At 37.0% G+C, this 27,039-nt stretch overlaps 1 protein-coding gene across 7 annotated transcripts in view; it reads left to right on the forward strand.

The window, feature by feature from the left end:
* Positions 1-15,611: 15,611 nt before the first annotated feature.
* RUNDC3B (RUN domain containing 3B) overlaps positions 15,612-27,039 on the forward strand; it is a 155,846-nt gene continuing 144,418 nt past the window's right edge. For all 7 annotated transcript variants that reach the window (XM_063100344.1, XM_063100345.1, XM_063100350.1 and 4 more), the window contains exon 1: positions 15,612-15,730. In XM_063100344.1, the coding sequence (XP_062956414.1) occupies positions 15,612-15,730 (119 nt within the window). The remainder of the gene's footprint in view (positions 15,731-27,039) is intronic.

Raw genomic sequence — 27,039 nt, forward strand, 5'->3', positions numbered from 1 at the left:
GCAGTTTAGATACTTATAATAATTACTAATAGATATTTAGAAATTTATAATAATTACATTTTATTTTCATTACTTTGCTTCCTGTCTTTCCTGCTACACTATTAATTCATTAAGGAACGAGCTCTATCTTATCCACTTCTATAATTCCCAAAAGCCTGTGCACTGAGTAGGGGCTTCATCAATGCTGGTTGAATTAATGAATGAATAGGGTTGGGTTGTGTGTTTAGTCCACTGACAGTTAACAAGAGACCTAAGAATGAAGAAGGCAAAAATTAGGAGCTATTCTAATCCACCTGCTTGACTCCTTGCCTCTGATATCAATCCCCTCTCATTCAAATTCCATATTGCCACCAGTCTCCTTTCAAAATTTGGTAGAAAAACAAATCTGATCATGATATTTTCCTAACTAAAACCTTTTAGTGACACCCAACTGCCTAATTGGTATGGTCCAAACTCTTTTCGCATGACACACAAGGGCTTCTGACCAATGGAACTAACTGGACAGCCCTTTTTTGGGGGAGGAGGGGGACAGCTGGAGGGGGACAGCTGGCCAGTATGGGGATTCAAACCAGTGACCTTGGTGCTATAAGGCTGCACTCTGACCAACTGAGCTAACCAGTCAGCCACACAAGGGCTTCTAAATTCTGGCTTCTGTTACCCCTTCCAGTCTACTCTCTTACCATCCTCTCCAGTATTACCCATCCACTTGGATAGTGGATTGCAACTCCAATATCCAACACGTTCTTCCATGCCCCAGACTGAATTTATGATGCCTGCACTCTGCTTGGAATGTTCTTCCCTAGTCCACTCAGTGAACACCTACTCTGCAAGTCCTCGTTTCCCACTTCCAGTGCCCAGGTAAAACTAATCCTGCCCCTTTGATGTTCCAATCTATCATGTATGTGGTTACCTTATAAGAGTACTCATACTCATAACTGTGCTATAATTACTGGTTTACATGTCTGTGTCTTTTTCTAGTCTTTGAGAACTTTGAGGGAAGAGGCTGTTTTATTCATTTCTGTATTCCCAGCATAATACCTAGAATATAAGTGTGTAATAAATGATGAGTGAATGAAAAGAGAGATGAAGTTTTCATATAAAGCTGAGGCTGATTTCATTGATTCAAAAAATAATAATTGAACACCTATTATATGTCAAGTACTGCTCTACTTCAGTGAACAAAACATGCAACAGTTTTTGCCTTGGTGGAGTTTACATCTTGGTGAGGGGAGATAGAAAATGAACAAATAGATGAGTGAAAAATATCATATGGAGATAGTGATAAATGCCGTAGAGACAAACAAAGCAGTGAAAGAAGGTAAGGATTTCTGAGAAAAGGAATTTGCAATTTAAATACAGTACCTGAGTAGGTGAGCTGAAGGAAGTGAGAGAATGAGCCCTGCTGATATCTGGGGCACAGCAGTGCAAAGGCCCTGAGGCAGGAGCATCAGAAAGCCAGTGTGGTTGGAGTGGAGTGACCAAGAAGGAAGAGTAGTAAGAGATGATGTCAAGGACGTGACATATGATTAGATCTTGTAGGGCCTTATAGACCATTATGAGGACTTTGACTTTTACTTTGAGTGGGAGAGAAAACCACTGCAGAGCTGGGAGCACAGGAGTAATGTAACCTCATCACTCTAGCTGCTAACTTGAAATCAGAGTGTTGGGATCCAAGACCAGAAACAAAAAGCCAGCTGGGAAGTTGTTCTAATAATCCAGGTGAGCCCAGGGGAGTAGCAGTGGGAATAATAAGAAGTGACTAGATTCTGGATATATATTGAAGGTAGCACCAATAAAAGTGTGGAAGGCCTTAAATACCATGATAACATATTTGTAGATTCTTGTGATAAAGTTGTTAAAATAGCCTTTTAATAAGAAGTGACCAAAGGAGGAAGAAAGAGAGCAAGATCATGGTCATATCAGACTCTCCAAGGTTTGTAAGTTTGAAAAGGCATATTTAATCTAAGTTTATGTGGAAAAAACTGATTTTTGAATACAAACTACAGAAAGTAAAGATCTACAAAATCTTCTTGATTGGTAGGGATGGGGGGCACTCAGAAGATCAAGGAAGCAAGAATCAAGGGCAAGCCTAACAATTAACTTGTGCTTGATTTTGTTAATAAATATGTTCACAGTAAATAGAAGGTATAATTTATACCTCTATGGCTATTGCCTAGTGTTAGTACAACATTTTTTAAGGTGAGTAGATTTTAACATACAGTTTGATTTTATAGTAATGTCGTAAAATAATAAACATTTTCCTCTAAAATTATGCAGCTGATGAGTCTTATTTATATCTCATATTGGTATGGTCCATTATTTGGAATAATAAGACATCTTAAATGTGAGCATATCCTGTACTATTACTAGTTTATTGTGACAACAATAAGACCTTGGAAGTCTTGTGCAGGGTGAGTGTATGTAAGAAAACGACAAGATAATTCAAAACACCCTGTTAGGTAGTCCTGCAAAATGACAGGAGCATTTGTTATAAGACTATGAAGAAGTCTCATTAGGAGACTTATAAGTATTATAAGGAGACTTATAAGACTGATGAAGAGTGATAGATGTTCTGTTCAATCTGGCACTGACACAATTTCTTGCGTTAAAAACAAAAAACAACGTCCAACAACCTCAGAATATTCATTCTTTTCATCAGACATGGAACATTCTCCAGGATAGACCACGTGTTAGGTCACAAAGCAAGTCTTAACAAATTCAAAAAAATTGGAATTATTCCATGTATTTCTTCTGATCCCAATGTACTAAAATTAGAAATCAATAAATGAAACTCTGAAAACTATATAAACACATGGAAATTAAACAACATTCTACTTAATGACATGTGGGTCCAAGGAGTAATTAAACAGGAAATCAAAAAATTTTTTGAAACTAATGAAAATAATGACACATCATACCAAAACCTGTGGGATACTGCAAAAGCAGTATTAAGGGGGAAATTTATTGCATTAAATGCTTACTTCAGAAGAATGGAAAGATGGCAAATAAACAACCCTTTAACTTAAAGATCTAGAAAAACAAGAACAATCCAAACCTAAAGTTAGTAGACAGAAAGAAATAATTAAGATCAGAGCAGAACTAAATGAAATAGAAACACAAAAAACAATGTGAAAGATCAATAAAACAAAAAGTTAGTTTTTTGAAAAGATAAATAAATAGACATAGCTTTAGAAAGATTAACTAAGAAGAGAGAAGACCCAAATAATAAAAATTAGAATGAAAACAGTGGTATTACAACTGACACCTCAGAAATACAAGGAATCATAAGAGACTGCTATAAATATCTATATGCCAACAAATTTGAAAATCTGGAGGAAATGGATAAATTTCTGGATGCATACAAATTACCAAAACTGAATCAAGAAGATATGGAATATCTGAACAGACCAATAACAATAAAAGAGATTGAAGCTGTTATCAGAAGGCTCCCGAAAAAGAAAAGCCTAGGACCAGACAGGTTCACTGCAGAGTTCTACCAAATCTTCAAAGAGGAAGTGATACCAATTCTCTACAAACTGTTCCAAAAGATTGAAACAGAGGCCATTCTCCCAAACTCATTCTATGAGGCAAACATCACTCTGATACCAAAACCAAAAAATGATGCATCAAAAATAGAAAACTACAGGCTGATATCCTTGATGAATATAGATGCAAAAATCCACAATAAAATACTAGCTAACAGAATACAGCAACACATACAGAAAATTATACACCATGATCAAGTGGGATTCACCCCAGGGATGCAAGGTCGGTTCAACATATGCAAATCAATAAATGCGATACACCACATTAATAAAAGCAAAGACAAAAACCACGTGATCATCTCTATTGATGCTGAAAAAGCATTCGACAAAATTCAACATCCTTTCATGACAAAGACACTTTACAAGTTAGGCATAGAAGGAAAGTATCTCAACATAATTAAAGCTGTATACAATAAGCCCACTGCCCAAATCATCCAAAATAGGAACTAGACAAGGTTGCCCACTCTCACCAGTCCTATTCAACACAGTGTTGGAAGTACTAGCCAGAGCAATCAGAGAAGAGAAGGAAATAAAAGGCATCCAGATTGGAAAGGATGAAGTCAAACTGTCCCTTTTTGCAGATCATATATATCGAACAGCCTAAAGCCTCTACAAAAAAAACTCTTGGAGTTGATAAATGATTCCAGCAAAGTTGCAGGATACAAAATCAACACATAAATATCAGTAGCATTTCTATACTCCAACAGTGAACATGCAGAAAAAGAAATCAAGAAAGCTAGCCCATTTACAATAGCCACCAAAAAAAAAATAAAATACTTAGGAATAAAGCTAACCAAGGATGTGAAAAATCTCTACAAAGAGAACTACAAATCACTGTTGAGAGAAATTAAAGAGGACACAAGAAGGTGGAAAGGTATCCCACACTCTTGGATTGGAAGAATTAACATTGTGAAAATGTCCATATTACCCAAAGTGATCTATAGATTCAATACAATCCCCATCAAAATTCCAATGACATTTTTCTCTGAGATGGAAAAAGCTATCCAGACATTTATATGGAACAACAAAAGACCATGCATAGCTAAAGCAATCCTGAGCAAAAAAAAAAAATAAAGCTGTAGGCATAACACTTCCTGAATTTAAACTATTTTACAAAGCTATAATAACCAAAACAGCATAGTACTGGCATAAAAACAGACACATGGATCAATGGAATAGAATAGAGAACCCAGAAATCAATCCATACACCTACAGCCATCTGATCTTTGACAAAGGCAGCAAATCTACATACTGGGGAAGAAATTGCCTGTTCAACAAGTGGTGCTGGGAAAATTGGATATGCATATGTAGGAGAATGAAACTAGAACTGTACCTTTCACCATATACCAAAATCCACTCAAGCTGGATTAAAGAATTAAATATACATCCTGAAACAATAAAACTCCTTAAAGAAAACATAGGAGAAACACTCCAGGAAGTAGGAGTGGGTACAGAATTCATGAATAGGACCCAAAAAGCACAGGCAACTAAAGGTAAAATAAACAAATGGGACAATATCAAACTAAAAATCTTCTGCACAGTAAAAGAAACAATCAACAGAGTAAAAAAAAAAACCAACAGAGTAGGAGAAAATATTTGCAAAATATACATCTGACAAAGGATTAATATCTAGAATATACAAGGAACTCAAATAACTTTATAGCAGAAAACCAAATAAACCAATTAATAAATGGGCAAAGGAGCTAAATAGGCATTTCTCAAAGGAAGATATACAAATTGCCAACAGACACATGAAAAAATGCTCAACATCACTCAGCATCCGGGAAATGCAAATATAAACCACTTTGAGATACCATCTCACTCCAGTTAGGATGCCTAACATCCAAAAGACTGAGAACGACAACTGCTGGAGACGTTGTGGAGAAAAAGGAACTCTCATTTACTGTTGGTGGGGCTGCAAAATGGTGCAGCCTCTATGGAAAATAATATGGAGGTTCCTCAAACAGTTACAGATAGATCTACCATATGACTCAGTGATTCCACTGCTGGGAATATACCCAGAGGAATGGAAATCATCATGCCAAAGGGACACCTGTACTCCAGTGTTTATTGCAGCTCTATTTACAATAGCCTAGAGTTGGAACCAGCCCAAATGTCAATCATCTAATGACAGGATAAGGAAACTGTGGTACATCTACACAATGGAATACTACTCTGCTATAAAAAAAGAATGAAATACTACCATTCACAACAACGTGGATGGACTTAGAGAAAATTATATTAAGTGAAACAAGTCAGGCACAGAAAGAGAAATACCACATGTTCTCACTTATCTGTGGGAGCTAAAAATAAGTAAATAAACACACACAAACAAATAAAGGGTGGGTGGGGGAAGAAGACAGAATAACCACAAAAAGTCCTTAAACTATTTAAGTCAAGTGAACAGATATGATTTGCAGGGGGAGCGGGGAGAGGAACAGGTAAAGGGGCATGAAAATCAACTACAATGTATTTAGAGAAGTAAAATAAAAATTTTGTAAAATTAAGTTAAATTTTTTTTAAAAAAGACAATGTTAAGGTCAAATTCATGAAGCCCTTGCCAAGTCATGTAGTAGGATTTTGTGGACACTCACTGAGACCAGACTTGATGTTCTGGTGCCTCTTCCAGGAAGAACAATTAACAATAATAGCTAACACTTGTGCAGCACTTACTATGTACCAGGCCCCATTTTAAAAGCTTTGTTACTCATTTAATCTTCCCCAAAATCCTTGAAATAGGGACCATCATCATTATTCCAACCTTAGAAATCAGAAAAATGAAGTACATAGATATTATGTAATTTCCCCAACGTCACATTATTCATAAAGCGCAGAGCTAAGAGCTATTATGTAGCCTCGTGGTAAGGGCAGGTAGAATTTGTCTCAAAAGAGCTCTGTAGTGTGCAGTATACTATATAGCAAATGTATTTCACAGGGCCTATTTTCCAAAGCCCTGTAGTTTCAGGTTTAGCCTAACCTTTTGGAATTACATATAGAAATGTTAACCTTGTAAAAGACAGGAAAATTTCCTCAGGCTAAAGTCTCTGTTGTAAGATAAGGAATTGTGGCACAGCAAGGTTGCTGGCTCAAGGACAGACAAGTTACTTGATTGATATGTAAAAATGCTGGGGAAGCTGATGTCAGGAAAGAGAATGTTTGCTAACATCAAGCTTTTGTTGGTGGATCGGCTTAACTTTTTACAAATTGCATTATGGAATGTCACTTTACTTATTTCAATGATGTTACTAGTTTTCCATTTGTTAGCCATAATTCTGCCAGTATCCTTGTGTCTTTGTAATGGTTAAATCCACTGAATTTTCTTGTAAAACTGCCTTGTCTTTACAATAAAAGGGAAAAGCTAGCTTTGGAGAGGGCTGACACATTCAGTTTTGCTCCTACTAATGGGGAAATTACTGAAGTGCAGTCTGTCCCAGCCTCAATGCATACATAGTGCTTGTGTTTTCACGTAATTCTTTTCTTCATGTCCATTACACAGGGAAAGTAATGTTACACTGTAGACTATATTCACTGCTTCATTCCCCTGAGAGATGACAAGCAAACCTGCACAAGTTATTGATGAGGCATAGGTAGAAAATGTGTATGTGTGGCAAGAGGAGGGTAGAGAAGCTTATGGGAGTGGGTTCTGAGCTGATTTGGGTTCTATATTCTATTTACTCCATCCCGTGAGTTAGAGTTCTGCCAGGCCCTACAAGCTGGGAATCACAAAATTCATAAAATAAGAAATCTAGATCTGCTGACTTAAATAGTTTAAGGCACTGGTCTGTTTGCTAAATTTCACTTAAGTGGGGAAGAAGCTCAGGCATAAACAGACAATATTGCATTCAGACATTCCCTTTTAAAATTATTCATCAGTTGTCTAGGAAATTCTTGTCTGTTCTCCAATTAATTTTTGTTTTTGATAGAAGATGATGGCTCAGAAAAGCAAAACTTTGATAAGGCATATGTCAAACTCCCACATGTTACAAAGGAGAGCTGTTCTGACAACCTCACCCTGTGTTGTAGGTTAGAAAACACCGAACAAGAACAACTATGTGGCCTTCTCATCTGAGGCAAAACCACAGTAAATTGCTGAAAAAGCAGCAGCGTTGACAGTTATTGTTTTTCTTCCTCGACAAAGTACCACTTGGCTTAGTACACAAGATTGCACAGTACTGGCACCTATTATCAGGAACCTACTAGGGCTTTAAAGCAAGAACTACAGCTTTCATTCACAAAGACTGTAAAATCCTAAGTAATTAGGGAAACTCTAATGAAATCTTACATTCTGAGTGCAGCCAAATCATCATGGGGCAGCACTCTCTACTTGACGTTTTCAGCATTTTCCACATGACAGTCAGAGTGATATCACTTCACAATTCAAGTCTGACTTTGTCAGCCCTGTATTTCAACCTGTTCCAAGAGCTTCCCGGTGTTCTTAGGATAATAATGAAAATGCTTACTGTGATCAGTGAGCCTTTGTGTAAAGTAAATTCCAGCTTCCTCTCTGGCCCTATGTCCAACCATATCCTTCTGATCCCCTTTCTCTCTGAGCTCCAGCCACATTAATCTCTGGCACAGTGTATTTCCTCCAGCCATGGGCCATTTGTACATGCTCTTCCCTCTGCCTGGATACTTTCTTCCACCACAAGTCCCTTTGCCTAGTTAATTCCTATTCTCTCTTCATACCTCAACGAATCATTTCTTCCTTCCCTGATAAACCTGCCGGGCCACAGTGTTTAACTCCAGAGGCACTGTTGACATTATATTCTATAGGAATGGTGCATTCTATAGTCCTATCCCCATCGTCCCCTTTTATTTTACATGCTCTCCTCTCCTTTGGATTATTTATGATATTTTTATAAGTATATATGTGTTTATTTCATTTCTGATTAATTCCTTTCTCTCCCGTCTAAAACTTAAGCTCAGGCTGGCTGGTTAGCTCAAATGGTTAGAGCATGGTCTTGGTAACACCAAGGTCTGGGATTTGATGCCTGCTACCAGCCAGCTGCCAACAACAACAACAAAAACATAAACCTTAAGCTCTGTAAAAGCGGGAACTTTTGTTCACTATTATACTCCCACAACCTAGAGGAATGTCTGTCACATAATGGGCAATTAAAAAACATTTACTGAATGAATAAAAATGAACAATGTTGTTTTTCCAGGCCTTGGAGACCACCAGTAGGTTGATGGTGTCTTTGAAGTTAGCCATATTAAAATGCCTGTAATGATATCAATAGAGATCCTTTGGATTGGGAAGGACAATGCCAGGGTAAGAGACATTTTAAAAAATTAATCTCTTTAAGGAATGCATTGCTTCTGCTGTAGTTATGCAGAAATCTAAGATAGCCCTCATGATCTCCACTCCCAGTTACTACTCCTGTGATTACATTGCTCTGCATGGCAAAGGGGATTTTGCAGATGTACTTAAGGTTATTAATCAGTTGACCTTGAGTTAGGAAGATTATCTAGGTGAGCTAAACCTAATCACGTGAACCCTTTAAAAGCAGAGAGTTTCCTCATCTTCAGGGGCACTAAAGTTTTCTCTAGCTAGTGGCAGAAGTTAGAAATTTAAAGCATGAGAGGGCTTCTATGCACTGTTGCTGGCTTAAAGATGGCGGAAGCCATACGCAAAGGGCTTGAGAGTGACACCCAATGCACAGCTATCCAGAAAACAGGAACCTCACTCCTACAATTGCAAGGAACTGTATTCTGCTAACAACCTGAAAGGCAAAAGAGCCTAATTTTTCCAAATGACCAAGAATTATTCGACACTTGATTTAAATAATTTATTGTTTCCCACTGATATGAAATGCTGTCTTTGTCAAGTACTAAATATTTGTATATATTTGAGTCTACTGCTGAATTTTCTATTCTGATCCATTGATTTATTACTTGTGAGCTAGTGGTACCAAAATCAAATAAGTGCTGAAGCTTTATAATTCATTTTAATATCTAGTAGGGCTGGTATCTCCTAATTATTTTCTTTTAGAATGTTCTTAGGTAATACTGAAATGTCTGTTCATCTATAAAAACATTAGAATGATTTTTTTTTTTTTTTTGTCGTTTTTTCGTGACTGGCACTCAGCCAGTGAGTGCACCGGTCAGTCCTATATAGGATCCAAACCCGCGGCGGGAGTGTCGCCGCGCTGCCAGCGCAGCACTCTACCAAGTGCGCCACGGGCTCGGCCCAACATTAGAATGATTTTGACACATCCCTCTGCCCCCAAAGCCTATAGAGATCCTTATTAGAATTGGATCACATTTATAGATTAGGTATAATTAACATCACAATATTTGCAATGTTCTAAGACAATAGGAATGTTTCTTTATTTCCTTAAATAGTTTTTCATTTCACTTGGTGGAGTTTTTTTATTTTTTACTTTTTACTTTATCAGTATACAATGTAGTTGATATTTGTGTCCCTTTACCAAATCCTCCTTTACCCCCCGTCACTTGGTGAAGTTTTATAGTTTTTGTCATAGAGTGCCAGGTTGGTTCTGTGACTAGATTTTTTTCATTCACTATATGTCCTAACTGGTTATAATTTTTACGTAGGAAAGCTATTCATTTTTGCACAATCACCTTTTTAAATATACTTATTGCTTTTAATAGATTTTCAGTTGATTCTTTTAGTTTTCCAAACAAGTATCATAATTTGATTTTATTCATGTAGCACTTATAACATTGAAGGGCACTTGGTAAGTACTTAATAAGCATTGAATACAATGATTATGATTTCTACTATTTATTGTATTACTAAGTTACCAGAAAGACTAAATTATCTATGATGGAGTAAGTAGGTTTACATTTTTGGATCTTGGCAAAATGATTCCAAATTTCATCTGTAAGTATAAACAAGAAAATATAGCCAAGACAATTGTGTAAAGGAAGAGTAATGAGGGAAGAGTTGCTTTATCAGATAGTAAAATTTAATGTAGAAATACATTATAAAATAGCAAGGCACTAACTTAGAAAGATTAATAATGAGGTTAGTGGAGCAAAACACGTCTCTTTAATGCCAAGAATTTGCCATAGCTAAAAATGAATACCAGTTCTACAAAGTAATTTTATGTAAATCACCTTAGGCAACTGATTCAAATGTAACTTCTTTTTAAAAAATCATCTTGGGATATTTTGGCAAAGACTAAACATCAGTGACAAATGAGTTACTCTCAAAATTCTAAGTAAGATGTTCAGCCATGATGTTCAAGAAAATATTGCTTTAATTCTTCCCATAGATAGACTAAATGAGACTTTTTTTCCCTTAAAATAGTTTTCAAGAAAATTCTCCCTGAGATTTCCATGAAATCAAGAGAATTAAAACACATTTTAGTACCAATTTACTATGTCCACAGGTGAATTTTGCTTGTGCAAGCTTAAAATATATAAAAATGGTATTAATGTTTATCCCCTTAAAATCTCATGGTTAATTTACTCATATATACATTTATAGCCGCTAAGATCTCTGCTTGGGGTTCAAAAACTGGACAACTGCATTCTTCAACTCATCAATTTGGCCAAGTATTTTTTACCTGTGTCAACCACTGAATCTAAGTAAAGAAAAGAAGAATGTTGTGGTTATTGTTCAGATTTTTATCAAGCTTGTGTTTAATTACTCAGTATATACACTGAGGAAAGACCATGTGATCACAGAGTAAGAAGGTGCCCATCTGCAAGCCAGGAAGAGAGCCCTCACCAAAAATCAAATTGGCTGGCATCTTAACCACAGCCACCAGAACTGTGAGAAAATAAATTCCACTGGTTAAGCCACCCAGTTTATAATATTTTGTTATGGCTGCCCTCACTAACAAGACACTAACAATGCTGGAGAAAGTCACATTTGTCTCATCATAAATTCATGATCCCCAATCTCAAATGGGACCTCAAACGCTGACCAGGTGTACTAGTCTGTTTCTGTTGCTTATAACAAAATATTTGGAACCAGGTAATTTATAAAGAAAATGAAATTTATTGCTTACAATTTATTGCTTTGTCTGGGAAGTCCAAAGTCCAGGAAACACATCTGGTGAGGGTCTTGGTGGTGGCAACAGTGGCCCAGGGGTCTCACAGTGTGAGATGACAGAAGCAGAGAGAGCAAGAGACCAACCTCCTCATTCACTCTCCTTTTAAAGCCCTCAGAACCACGCCTCTGACTACCGTTATTGATCCATTCACTACAGCGTGGTCCTACAACCTAATCACCTCTTGCAGGCCCCACCTTTCAATTACTATAAAAGGATTTCCCACCCCCAGCATTTAGTGTGGGAATTAAGTTTCCAATACATAAACCTTGGGGGACACAATTCAATCAGTCCACAGCACCAGGAGTCCTATCAAGTTTCATTACTCAACTTAATCTATAAGAAGGATTACTTGAATCCTTCAGCAGGTGATGTTGCCTTCTATTCTGCAGAGAAAAAGAAGCCATCAGATGGGAACTTCCCTGACTTATTAATAATGAAAGTCCAGAACTACCTAAGTCTGTACTCATACTCCCACCCTTCTCTCTGTTACAACTGGGAATTGGTACCTTGAACAAAAGCTCAATTCATCCATCTGTGCCGTGGATCCCATCCCTTTTCTGCATCCTCACTTCTCATAATTTACTCTCTCTTGTGTTACTAACCTTTCCCTCCCAGTGGATTCATTCCATCAGCTTTAAAATGTGCTCAGGTCACTTCCATGAAAAGTAACAAAACAACAGCAATAAAAACACTAACATCTCTCCCCTCAATATTCCGCCATCCCACCACTCTCTTTTTGTCCCCTTAATAATTATTTAAGAGTCATGTGATCTTCACTTCCCACGGACTCTTTTACTCCAATTTGGCTTTTACCCTCATTGTTCTACTGATACGGTGCTTACTGATCTGTAGGAGTACTTTCTATATAAAGGAAAGTAGCTCTTTGTCCATGATACAAGTTTCAAAAATGTTTTCTCAATCTGTCATTTTGCTTTTGATTTTGTTTAGAGCAATATTTGATTTGTGGGTTTTAAAAAATTTTGTATCATCAGTTTTTCCAATCTTTTCTATATGGCGCTGGGTTTGTGGCATGCTTCTTAGAAAGACCACGTCTTTGAGACTAAAATAAACTATGGTTTGGTAATCTCTGGTTTATAGCATTTTATATTTTAGGACATTTTATATATTACACTTGTAATTTTGTCTATTTTGATGCGGGGTAGGAGAAGGTTGGGAAAATGGTAAATGAGTATGGTCTGCCCATTCAGTTCTACAGAATTCTTACGGGTTAAATTAGGCATCTACTGTTTTCATGATTTTTATTGTGTATCTTTTTACCTCTTTGAATAACCTTTGTGCAAATACTCAGATAAGTAAAATAAAGAATTGAAATAGGTGCCAAAAGAAGTTCAAACAGTAGTGTAAAAACTCATGAAGTTCTATAGTAGTATTATACTTTGCACTGTATGTAATTTATTAGTAATCTCCAGATTAGTAATCTCAAGAAATAAAGAGCCTCAAGAGATACTGCTGAGGAAAAGCGAGAAAAAGCCTTAACAAATAAGGCCCCCATGTGGCAGTTTAATGACACACTGTATATGCAAAAAAAAAAAAAAAAAGGATTGCTTGTCTTACGGCAAAATATTATTAAGCAAGTACTTGTATGTCAACTGAATCCCCCTAAAAGTAGCGTTTGAAAAATAACATTACCTAATCCTTTAAAATGGAGTTTACTAAGTCTTCAAACATAAATATAACTTCACAGTACAAATAAAATGAAAATGTCCTGGAGATTAGAAAGCCAATTTTAAGAATAATAACATCTCACTTTTCTCCTTCTGACATGACCACCCACTTTTGTCTTCTTGATAAATGCCTCAGAGGCCTGTGTATTCTTTTTGTCCCTCAGGACATACCTAACATAGGTGTCTAGAAATTTTCTTGATAACTAAAGGCTTTTCACTATTTTCCCTATGCAGTTTTAATCTATGGTTAAGCAATAGCAACAATATCAATTTGAGTAGTACCAGAGTACTTCAAAAGGTTCATAGAAAAACAGAATTAAGAGATAACATAAATTTTACCATGAACTTTTTGAAATACTCTCGTATTTGTCATTGGCAGTAAAAATATTTTGCTGAGACTGTCTGCAAAGCCAGTGTGTCTGTTTCCTGATGACTACTTCTGAATTCATAATATTGGCTACCAAAAAGAGACAAGTTAGGTTGTAGCTCCTAGTGGGGAAGCCTCCTTACACGCCTTTGCTACATCACACAGTAAAGCAGACTGGAGATGTTCAGCAACAAGGGCACTGACTAGCCTCAAACATTCGCATGTGGAAAACTCCCCTGCTTTCATCAATGTGAAAAATAAAAGTCCATCTACATTATTTTCTCATAATTTTAATGTGTGAATATGTATTGCGGTAAGTTAAACAGGTATTTTTTTTCCTACATAGATTTTTATTCTATGATTACACTTAGTAGCTGATGATTTTAAATGCAGATTTTTAAATTTTGAAAACCTCAGAAATTACACAAAGCTCTGTTTTATTACACAAAACTCTGTTTTAAAAGCATTCATACACAGCACCTCCTGTATTACTGTGCACAATACATATTAAGTACAGAGATATTTACACTAACTATATATTCTATAATTCTTCTACAGGAACTTCAAAACCAGAAGTGGAAGTTATATGGATTTTGGAGCCACTACAATTGCGAAATTTCAGTAAAAGTAATGTCAAATATGACTTCAAATTAAATTAAAAGAACATTTAATGACAATCTGTTTTATGCGCAGCACCGTGCTAGGTCCCACAGGGATAGTAGTCCTTAAGGATTTCAACTAAAATCTGGGTATGTCGGCGCCAAGGCAGGTGAACAGCAGGCTTAGGTGAGTGCCAGAGGGCTTGGGCCAAAGTCGGGACCCTGGAGCTGTGGTGGCGGAGCTCTGAAAAGTGGTCGCTTACGAACACGCGCGCTGTCGAGGGCGGCGATCTAGGCCTCTCTCAGGGGGGCGGCCAAAGCTGAACTACCCCTAGGCCCATCCCTTGTTCCCCCAATTCCGGGGTCACTGCCCAGGACGCTCTCACCGCTCTCGTTCTTACGGGGGCAGTCAGTCCCGGTCGCAGGCTGTGCTGGAGGCTAAGCTGAGAGCGACGTGGCGTGGAGGGTCAAGAAATCCCACCATCAGACGCCCCAAGAAGGATATTCTACGGGCAATTTCCCTTTTCGGGCCCTTGTGTCGCTGTTTGTTAGTCCCAGGGAGGGCGTTAGGACTAAAGGAACCCCCCACCCTTCTTGATAGTCAAGCCCAGGTCTGGTGCGGGAGGGAGCCGGTGTCGCTGCATTCTCGGCACTCGAAGTATTGAAACCACAGGACTAAGCATCAGCCATTAGAGCCTGGCTCCAGGCAAGGGTCGGTCATCGGTCACCGGAACTGTGAGGCCCTGCATCCCACAATCCCCGCGAAAAAAGGGGCGCAGCTCCCCCGCGTGCAGCCTGGCTGCGGCACGCGAGCCGCGAGCGCGAGCCCGGCGTCTTGACAGCTACCCACGCGTCGAGGGCGGTGCTCGAGCACGTTGCTTTACAGGTCCGCGCGCCAGCCCCGCCCTCCGCGCGCCGCGATTGGCTCCAGCTGGTGCAGCGTTGATCCGATAGGTGCAGGAAGGGCGGGGCTGCGCGCGCGAGGTCGGGGCTTCACGCCGCGGCCCCGGCTGAGGCGCGGGTGGCTGCAGAGCGTGGGTGGTTGGGGGTGCGAGGCGGCTGGGGACGTCCCGCGGGAATTAGGAGAGCTCCCTACGCCGGCCCGCACGTTCCGCCCGGCGGCCGGCGGCGCGCGCGAGGGCGGAGGTGGTGCGTACGTGTGGGTGCGCGCGCGCGCGCGCGCGTGTGTGTGTGCGGAGCTTGGGTGCCCAGCGCGAGCTGTGAGCCCCCGGGTGCGAGTCTCCCGCTGTCTTCCACACCGTCTCAGCTCCTTCCCCGCATCCCTCCCGCGTCTCTCACAGTCACGTACCGAGCCAGAACCCCGGGAAGCAGGTGTGGGGGGCGTGCGGGGTCGCACGAGACAAAGGGGGTGCGGGGGTCAGTCCGCCATGGCCTCCCGGGGCCTCGGGGGCCTCAGCGGGAGCCGCGGCGGTGGCAGCAGCGCCAAGAAGAGCCTGAGCGCCCGCAATGCTGCGGTGGAGAGGAGGAACTTGATCACCGTGTGCAGGTACGGCGGCCCAGAGAGAGGGGCGGGGGGGCCCGGCGCCTCGGGCTGAGGGCTTGGGGCGGGTGTGCGAGCCCCTGTGGGTCCCGGGGACGAGGGGCGGTAGCCCCAGCGCCCCTGCTTCTGCCGCGCGGGGCGTGTCAGCGAGCTCCCAGCGCCCTGGAGAGGGGCCCGGGGCTGGCCACCGCGGAGGCCCTGGACTTTCCGTCAGTTCCATGCTGGAGGCAGCCGGGCGGGGTTGGGGGAGGATTTGTTTTGGATGTGCGATTTAGTGTCAGAGTGAAAGATGAGGGCCAGGACGAAGAGCGCTTTCATTTACTGCACATTGACCTGTCAGCCAGCTTTTGGTAAAGTAGTCGTTGCTGTGATTGTTTACTTTGTTGCTCCTAAATAGGAGTGCATTTTGTTGTTTTGGCTTGTTTACATATATGTTCACTTATTTCATTCCACAAATACTGAGTGCCTGCTACACACCAGCCATTGTGTGTGGGGGGTGGGGGGCGGTGTACTATCCACTCAAACTACAGTGCTAGCGCTGTCTCTGCAGTTGTTATTAAGAGTGAGACTGTGGAGGATACTTAGTCTTCGTGTCAATGATTTATTCCAAGGTCTGCCTTTCCTTAAATGTTTTTAAACTATAAATGTAGTTTTTCTTACTCTAGAAAATGTAGAAACATAAAGGGAATAATTACTATCTATAAGCCTATAAGCCTAGTATTCAGAGATAGCTGGTTTTTAACATGCTGATATATTTTCTTTAAGTCTTATATCTGGGTATTTAGAAAAATTGAAATCCTAGGCATCCATTTCCTCAGGAGTTTCTCTGAACTACTAAGTTGTTTAAAATTATTCCATCAAACCCCTACTCATTAGACAGAGATTATTCTCTAAGAATCAGATGATGATGAAATTTTTTTTCGTTTGCAATTTATATCAGCATTTAAAAATTTTTTCTTTGTGTAGAAATGTGCCTAGCATCTTAAGTGGAATACAGATATTTAAAATAGGACTTATATTCAATAACTTTGAGTGGCTTTTTTTTTTCTTTTAAGTTGGATTATAACAGTTGTTTGTCTATTTTGCAGGAAGACCTACCTCACTGACACTTGAAGCACTTTGAGTTGTAAACAGCAAAATAATCTGTTTAATTTACCATCTGTGCTGTCCAGGATGCAAACTCTTGAGGGAAATAGGTTGTATTAATTTGTTTTAGTTTAGGCAAAAAATTTTTAAGTTAGGTAAATAGAACAATAAGCAACGCTGATTTTCTTACCTTTATTTTACAAATATTGAAAAGAACTACCTTTTTAAAAAAATGAGGATAGTTCTAAAGCAGTTTCCAACATATATAGTGCTTCTTGGGTAACATATTTCATAGAAGTTAAAACTTCACAAGGGCATTGATCTCATCTGCTTTTTGCTTAGTTTTTTTAAAAAAGTTCTTCCTACTGTAGTATCTGACACTCAGTAGATATTTATTGAGTGAGTAAATTCAGTTTTTGTCTTAGCTGGTTTAGATCATTTACTGTTCATTCATGCCCTCATCAGAGGCAGTTGAAGAGAAGAGAGGGATTTGTATTTCAACCTTATTTAAATTAAATTTTAATTATGTTTAAGAAATTTTAGTAACATCACACTGATTTGAGTGGATCGCTATCTAAGCTAGCTGTATTTTCATTATTTTTATTTGCATAATCATTGTCTGCAAAATGAATATAAGTGCTAACTTTACAGTTTACATATAGATTTAGTATAGTAGCTAAAATAAATTTCATTTTCTGGCTTAGACTTCAATTTGTATAGTTATTTATGTGGATAGTATTATTAAGGCTTTTCATGTTCAAATAGTTGATGGTGCATATAAATTATCATCCATGTCTAGTAATGGGGTCTGTTTCGTAGGTTTTGTCTAAATGGCTTTTACTTTTTGGAAAGAAGTTACTATAGACCATTTGTACATTTTAAGTGGCCCCCTTCCACAGATTTAGCGAAATGAACAAAGCAGTATGTATGCATTTATGCTACTTTTCTTTACCTTTCAGAGTTACCAAACCCTGGGCATTTCATCCCTGTCTCTAATATCATTCATTCTAATGAATTCACTTTTTGTTTTTATATCTCAAATAAGAGATTATTTGAATTAAGTTGGGAAGAAGTGGGTTTAGTGGAAATATAACTGGGTTCTAAGTTGACTTTGTCATTAACAAGTATGCCCTTTAACAAGGTATGTAACCTTCTCATTTTCCAATTTTGTCATCTGTAAAATAATGTTGGACTAAATCATTGGTAACTTTCAATGATAGCCCTAAAATTAATAATTGCCTTCAAGCAAAATGTGTTCATATTTGGTTTTAAATTTCTTCAAATATGAAAAGGATAATAATGATGGATATATGTTTATAGTACTAGATCGGGCATGTGCATTTTTCTCTGAAAACAAAAACATTTTGAACTGTCTTTCATTTTGTAATTCTCTGGTGAGCTCTGGAAAAAGTGAGTTTACAAAACCAAAGGAAACAAAAACAAAACCTCATCACCACATATCATTCTAGTATACTAATACATACACAGTAATGCTTTTCCTTACTCCTTAACCAATTTAGGCATATTCTCAGTTTAGATTTAAAGCCTTTTAATATAAGTGCACAATACTTTAGGTTTAAAGCCTTATATAAGTTCAATGGTGTTAGAGTTTTAAACTTTGGAATTGGGCTGTTTGGTTAGGTAGAATAGTCAGGACAAGAGCTGAATTGAATTTTGGTTCATTGTGATTGTTTATGTAATTATTTCATCAGTTTTTTTCACCAGTGAACATTTATGTAGTATAGACTAGGAACATTTGTTTGGTACCTATCTCAGCAAATAAGTACTGTTTTATCATGTTTTTCACAGACTGTGGGGGAGAGAAAGTAGGTCATTTGAGGACTCTAAATCTTCCACACTCAACTCCAAAATATTCATAGACTGACTTTGGTTCTTTGCACCAACAAATATCTTCCCTGTACATTCTCTATCATTTAGAACTTTGAAAAATTAAATTCTTAAAGTCCTTAAGAGTTTTTTAACTTGAATTTTTCATCCATAGAAGTTTAGATATTAGTCATTTTTTTCTGTCGTTTTTAAGCTTCATGGTTGACTGAAAAGCTTACATATTCCTTTGATTTTAATTCTGTTGGCAAAGAGAATTAAAATCTAAATTAACAATGTCTGATATGCAAATTATTAAAATATACATATTTAAAATATATATGCATAAACATTTACAAATAACATTTGTCAAACTTTTAAATCAATACTTTAAGAGAAACTCCCCACACAGAGTCTTAATTTTCCTATCTTATGGATAGAAAGGACTGACAGGGGATTTAAAGAGATAATGTGATGAGTTAAGCAGGATGGAGACAAATGATAATTTCACAATCAAAGTACTTTTAATAAAATGTACATAGTCTTAGTTTTCTGTAGGTCAGGATATTATTTCAGAACTTGAATATTAGTATTATTTCAAATTACATTAGTACCTTATTTTTCCAGTGTAGTCAGGGAATGAGGAACTCATATTTTCTATGTAACTCATGTTTGAGTTAAGCTTAAAATTCTTCCATAAACTGTAGTGCTTCATATGTATTGTAAAGTGCAATCTTCAGTATAAGTTCATAATTTAAGTGCTCTAATTTAAACCATAATAAACAATGATATTTAAAAATTTTTGGATGAATTGCTTTTACAAAAAGGACTAAATGTCTTTCTGCCTTCTTTAAAAAGGCTATACATAGCATAGTGTAATCCTTATTGATGACTTTAGTTTGGATCTGTATCTGTGAGTATGCCAGCTGTGCAGTGGATGCCCTTGGATACTCGTAAGGTACATAGAGCTTTTTGCTAAATGTACCCAGAAGACCATATTTTTGGAGTTCTTTGTCTGCTTTTGCTTTTTGCTGTTTCTTCCTACCAAGTTAGCTGATATTTCTTAAAACTCTGTTTCTAGTAGCTCTTTTCTGTGTACTTCCCATGCTGACTTGCTGAATGTAACTAGTTGTGAGCTAGGAAAACAGACAACTGAACTTAATCATGTTTTTGTGTGTTTTTTTTTTAAAGCACCCAGTGGGTTCTTTTCAGTGAATGAACTTCAGCAGTCTGAACTTCTTAACATTCTGGTTGCTGAATAATCAGAAAAAATATCTATTCTTATGCTCAGACTTGGTGGGAGAAATGCAGATATATGAAATCTTGCTGAACATTACTGGCAATATCGTACTTTAAATCCAGTGACTCACTTTCCTTGTATGCTTCATAAGACTGTTCATCCTTTGGCTGTAGTGATTATAATATTTTTGGCTAAAGCTCTTTTTAGTCATGCTATATGTAGTAGACTAGTAGAACTTTAGGTTGGGACTTTGAACATAGTTATATTACTTTGCAGGTTCAGTATCATTTCTAAGGATTCTTAGTGCTCTATTAGTAGGTGCTCACAATGGAGGTAGGGTGATCCTCTTTTCAGCTACTAGTCCTAGGTAGACTTTTCAGCGTTTGCGAAGGGTCATTATCTCTTCCCCAGCTAAACTGGGTTCATATTAATTAACAGCAGAGAATAGCTATCCCCCAGCCATTTACTAGGGGGTGTTTGTTTTCACTTTGCTGCTGCTTGGTAAATGTCAGAAGTTCAGCTGAGGGATATGATATTCAAGGGGAATGTTTGAAACTTATCCACTTTTGCGTTCATTATTAGGGTTTATAAAATATATCCCTGGGTCAGTCCAAATCATCAGAGAGCAGCTGGGTATGTAGACTGCATTGCTCTGCGCTCTTCTATTCCCAGTTGCTTTTGCCCAATTGTGCATGGGTAAAATTCCATCAGCCTACCATGTGGGTCATCATATGAAGTAGTTACAGAGGGTCTTCTTAAAGTTATTGTCAAGAACATTGTTTATTATATCAAAAAGTGGCTTTTTCATGAAGACTTCCATGAGAAACATCTGTCTTATTTTAGTGCCAACACTTGTATTTCTGGGCAATTGATTTATTTACATGTATTGGATACAAATGAATGTGTAACTGACAACTTTGTCTTTTTCCTATACAGCTTTTAGAAATTTTAGTGTTAATGTTAAGACAAGTGAACAGATATGATGTAGATGGGGGAGGGGCAGAGGGAGGGGGGAAAGAGGAATTTGGTAAAGGGACACGAAAATCAACTACACTGTGTGTTGATTAAAATTAAAAAAAAAATTTTTAGTGTTTAATCTGTGGCCAACCTCTAAAAGATTTTGCATATCATGATAAAGCATTTAGCCTTATTCCTAGTTCCACTGTGCCTCCACATTTTTAATGTAAATTTTTATTGACTTATATGTGCTTTTCTGTATGCATCATATAAGTGTACAGCTCAATGAATTTTTTACAAGAAAACACCACATTGTAACTAGCACCAAGGTCAAGAAAAACAACATTACCCAAATCCCCAGAGACCTCCTTGCTTTCTTCCAGTTACTACCCCTACTAACAGTAACCACTGCCCTGGCTTTCAATACCACGGTTTAGTTTTGCCTTTTTTTCAGTGTTAAACAAAGGGAATAATACAATATGTACCCTTTTGTATTTAGCTTATTTTGCTCAACATTATGTTTGAGATTCATCCTTCTTCTTGCAGATTCTATAGTTTGTTTCCATTGCTGTACCTTACTCCATTGAATGACTATGCCACAATTTTTCTGTTCTACCACTGAGGGACATTTGAGTTGTTTGTACTTTTGCCTATTACTAGTTGAATATTCATGTATATGTATTTTGGTGAATATGTGTGCATATTTTTGTCAGGTATATAACTAGGAGTGGAATGGCTGAGTCGTATGGCATGTAGATGTTTACCTTCAACTGATACTGAATACAATTTTCCAAAATTTCTCTTTCATTTTAGCCATTTTGGTGTGTTTGTTGGGGTGTCACATGGTGGCTTTAATTTGCAATTCTCTGATGTCTAATGAAGTTAGGTGCCTTTCCATAAGTCTGTTGGGTATTTGGAGGTCTTTTGTGAAGTGCCAATTTAAGTCACTTGCAACTGGGGTCTCTACCTTTTTGTTTGTTTGATGTGTAGTTCTTTGTACATTCTGTATGGGAACCTTTTGCTGAATATATGTAATGCAAATGTAATCTCCTCTTTGGTGGCTTTATTTTTCACTCTATAGAGTGTATTTTGGTGAACAGACATTCTTAATTGAAAAGTACCCATAAATTTCCTTTGTGCTTAATACTTATAATCACATGCTTAAGAAATCAGCCTACTCCAAATTAATGAACATATTCTCCTGTTGTCTTCTAAAGCTTATTGTTTTGTTTTTTACATTTACATCAGCAGTCCATCTGAAGTTGATTTTATGTATGGTGTGAAGTGTAGGGGCTGAGATGAAATACTTACTTTAAGGAAAATCAGTTGCCATAGTACCATTCTTGAAAAGACCATGCTTTCTTTCCCCACTACGCTCAAATGTTACATTTATCTGAAGTCAGGTGATTGGATCATTGGTGAGTCTGTTTCTGGACTCTCTTCTGTTCTATTAGTCTGTTTGTCTGTACTTGAGCTGATATCACATTAGCTTAATAACTAACTGTATTAAATATCTTGATGTTTGGTAATAGAAGTTTTCTGGCCATAATGTACAGGATTGTCTTGGCTATTCTTGGCCTTTTGCAAACTAAATTTTAGAGTCAACTTGTCAATTTCCATTAAAAAATCTTCTGGGATTTTTATTAAGTTTGCACTGATTCTATTAAACAATTGTGGGAAAACTGTCATCTTTATGATATGGATTTACATGCAATCCATGAACATAATATATGCCTTCATATGTTTAAATATTCTATAATTTTTCTCAAAAATCTTTTTTAGTTTTTAATATACAGATATTATATTCCTCTTGTTAGACTTATTATTGCATATTTGCTATATTTTTATATTACTGTTAACTGAAATCATTAAAAAATTTTTACTTTTTTTTTTTTTTTTTGCTGGTATATAGACATAAAAGTAACCTTTAAAAATATTGGTCTTGTATCTAATAATCTTACCAGATTGACTTATTAATTCTAACAGATTTTTTGCAGTTAGAAAAGTTTTTTTTGGAGTACTCAGTCATGTCATCTGCTTGTTCAATCCTTATGCCTTTTCTTTCTTGTCTTACTACTAATACAGTGTTGCAGAAAACATGCAGAATTTTATGGTTATTTATAAGTGGATGCTGAATACTGTACTATCAAATGCTTTTTCTGTCTCTCAAGGTATATTTATGATTTCTCTCCCTTTTTTTCTGTTTATGTAGTGAATTATATTGATTGACTTTTGCATGTTAAACCAGTCTGGAATAATAACACTCAGTTGCGATGTATTATCTTTTTTGACATATCTTTGCATTAAGAGAGTTAATATTTGGGATTTTTGCAGATTTGTTCATGAGAGAGTTTGGTCTGTAATTGTCCTTTGTTATAGTGTCTTTGTCTAGTTTTGTCATTAAAATTATCTGGCCTTAAAAAACAAGTTGGAAAGTGCTTTTCACCCCCTGTTCTGTAGAAGGGTTTGTGTAAGATTCAAATTTCTTTCTTAAACATTTGAAAGAATTCATCAGCAAAGTAATCTGAACCACAAATTGTCTTTGTGGGAAAACCTTTAGTAACAGATTCAATTTATTTAATAGGTAGTGAACAACTCAGATTTTCTGTTTCTTCTTATATCAGTTTCAGTAAGTTTTTCAGGGAATATACCCACTTGAATTAAGTTATCAGATTTGTTGTTAAGGCTTTTCTTAATACATTTTTAATATCTTTTTATTGTTTGAAAGATCTGTACTGATTTTTCATTTTTCTTTCCTGAAACTGCCTTGTCTGTTTTCCCCATTTTTTCTTTCTTACTAGGGGTTTATAAATTTTATTATTTTTTTTTTCAGAGAATCGATTTTTGCCTTTGTTAATTTTCTCTGTCAACTCACAGGTTATTTTAAAAATTATTTAACTTTCAAACAGTTGGAGACTTTCCAGTTATCTTTTATTTATTTATTTCTAACTTATTTCCATTGTGCAGAGAACATATTCTAAAAGATTTCAAGCTTTTGAAATTTTGTTGTTGCTTTCTTTATGTTGCAACATATGGTTCATTTCAATAAATATTTCACATGCATTAGAAAAGAATGTATACTTTGTCATTGTTGATTGCATGTTCTATATATGCCAATTAGGTCTAGTGGGTTGTGTTATTCATAACTTCCGTATCCTTACTAGTTTCTTCTATGCTTAGTCTATCTGGTTTTGAGAGAGGTGTATTAAAGTATACCTCTGTGAGGGGAGATTTGTCCATTTCTCCTTTTAGCTCTGTCATTTTTTGCTGTACATATTTTGTTGCTCTATTACTAGTTGTACGCATATTTAGAATTGTAGTGTCTTCCTAGCAGCTTGATTCCTTTGTCATCGTGAAACATGGTTGCAACAGTTTTCTTTTAGTTAGTGTTCATATGATGTATCTTTTTCCATTATTTACTTTTACTTTCACTCTTTCTGGGACCTTATTTTTTATTATTATTTTATTTGTATTTGTTATTAGCATATTCATTATTACAAATTGTAATTTTTCTTTATGTCCTTAAGCCAATCCATCACTTCCAAACCCCCCTTCCTCCCTCCCCACCATCTCTAATATCCTTAGCTTTGTTCTCTCTTTCTGAAAGTTTAATGTATTATTGTGGTCTTTTCTTTCTTTCTTCCCTCCCATCCAGTTATGACTGAGGACATGCAATATTTCTCTTTTTGTGTCTGGCTAATTTCACTTAACATAATTTTCTCCAGGCTTATCCATGTTGCTGCCAATGGCAGAATTTCATTCTTTTTTATGGCTGTGTAGTATTCTGTTGTGTATATATACCACATTTTTTTTAATCCGGTGATCTGTTGATGGACATTTAAGTTGGTTCCATATTTTGGCTATTGTAAATAGAGCTGCGATGAACAGGGAGTGCAGGTATCTCTTCAACATGATGATTTACATTCCTTTGGATATATACCCAGTAGTGGGATTGCTGGATCATATGGTAGTTCTATCTGTAGTTGTTTGAGAAACCTCCATATTGTTTTCCATAATGGCTGTGCTAATTTACAGTCCCATCAACAGTGTAGAAGAGTTCCCGTTTCCCTGCATCCTTGCCAGCATGTTATTCTCGGTCTTTTTAGTAATGGCCTGTCTAACTGGGGTGAGATGATATCTCAATGTGATTTTGATTGGCATTTCCCTGATGCTTAGTGATGCTGAGCACTTTTTCATATACCTGCTGGCCATTTGTATGTCTTCCTTTGAAAAATGTCTATTCATCTCCTTTGCCTATTTTTTAATTGAATTATTTTTTTTACTGTATACTTGTTTGAGTTCCTTATATATTCTGAATATTAGTCCCTTGTCAGATGTATAGTTTGCAAATATTTTCTCCCATTCCACAGGTTCTCTTTCTACTCTGTGATTGTTTCCTTTGCTGTGCAGAAACTTTTTAGTTTGATATAATCCCATTTCTTTATTTTTTCTTTTGTTGCTTGTGCTTTTGGGGTCTTATTCATAAAGTCTTTGCCCAGTCCTACTTCCTGGAGTGTTCGCCCCATGTTTTTTTTTTGTAACTTTATGGTTTCGGGTCTTCTATTTAAGTCTTTAATCCATTTTGAGTTGATTTTGGTGTATGGTGAGAAGTACAGGTCCAGTTTCAATCTTCTGCATATGGATGACCAACTGTTCCAGCACTATTATTGAAGAGGCAGTCTTTTCCCCAATGTATGTTCTTGTTGCCTTTGTCAAATATCAGTTGGCTGGAAGTATGTCAGTTGATTCCCAGCTTTTCTATTCTGTTCCATTGATCCAAGTGTCTGTTTTTATGCCATTACCATGCTGTTTTTGTTACAATAGCTTTGTAATATAATTTGAAGTCAGGTAGTGTTATGCTTCCTGCTTTATTTATTTATTTATTTTGCTCTGGATTGCTTTGGCTACTTGTGGTCTTTTGTTGTTCCATATGAATGTTAGGATTGCTTTTTCTGTTTCTGTGATGAATGGCATTGGTATTTTGATGGGGATTGCACTGAATCTGTAGATTGCTTTGGGTAGAATAGATATTTTCACAATGTTAATTCTTCCAATCCAAGAGCATGGTATGTCTTTCCACCTTTTTGAGTCCTCTTCAGTTTCTTTCAGTACTCTTTTGTAGTTCTCATTGTAGAGATCTTTCACCTCCTTGGTTAAATTGATTCCTAGGTATTTTATTTTTTTGGCAACTATTGTAAGTGGGCTTGTTTTCTTGATTTCTATTTCTGCTAGTTCATTATTGGGGTATAAAATGCGACCTGTTTTTGGGTGTTGATTTTTTATCCTGTAACGTTACTGAAATTATTAATCAGCTCTAAGAGGTTTTTGGTAGAGTCTTTAGGCTTTTCTATATATAAGATGGTGTCATCCAAAAACAGGGATAGTTTGACATTGTCCTTTCCAGTCTGGATGCCCTTTATTTTTTTCTCGTGCCTGATTACTCTGGCTAGTACTTCCAATACTGTGTTAAATAGGAGTGGTGAGAGTGGGTATCCTTGTCTTGTTCCTGTTCTCAAAAAGCTTTTCCCCATTCAGGATGATATTGGCACTTGGTTTGTCATATATGGCTTTTATCACATTCAGATAATTTCCTTCTATACCTAATTTACTGAGAGTCTTTATCCTGAAGGGATGTTGAATTTTGTTGAACTCTTTTTCTGCGTCTGTTGAGATAATCATAGGGTTTTTGTCCTTAATTTTGTTGATATGGTGTATCACATTTATTGACTTGCTTATGTTGAACCATCCCTGTATCCCTGGGATGAATCCCACTTGTTCACAGTGTATAATTTTTTTGATGTGTTGCTGTATTGATAACTAATGTTTTTTTTTGAGGGTTTTTGCATCTATGTTCATCAAGGAATTGGCCTATAATTTTCTTTTTTTGTTGTATCTTTGTCTGGTTTTGGTATCAGAGTGATAGAACCTCACAGAATGAGTTTGGGAGAATGGCTTCTGCTTTAATTTTTTGGAATTGTTTGAAGAGAATTGGTATTAATTCCTCTTCAGCTGTAAAGCCATCCAGTCCTGAGCTTTTCTTTTTTGGAAGATTGCTGATTACTGCTTCAATCTCATTGCTTGTTATTGGTCTGTTCAGGTTTTCTGTTTCTTCTTGGTTCAGTCTTGGTAGTTTGTATATGTCCAGAAATTTATCCATTTCCTCCAATTTTTCATATTTGTTGGTATACAGTTGTTTATAACAGTCTCT

The sequence above is a fragment of the Cynocephalus volans genome, chromosome 6 (assembly GCF_027409185.1).
Source record: "Cynocephalus volans isolate mCynVol1 chromosome 6, mCynVol1.pri, whole genome shotgun sequence".
Taxonomy (NCBI): Eukaryota; Metazoa; Chordata; class Mammalia; order Dermoptera; family Cynocephalidae; genus Cynocephalus; species Cynocephalus volans.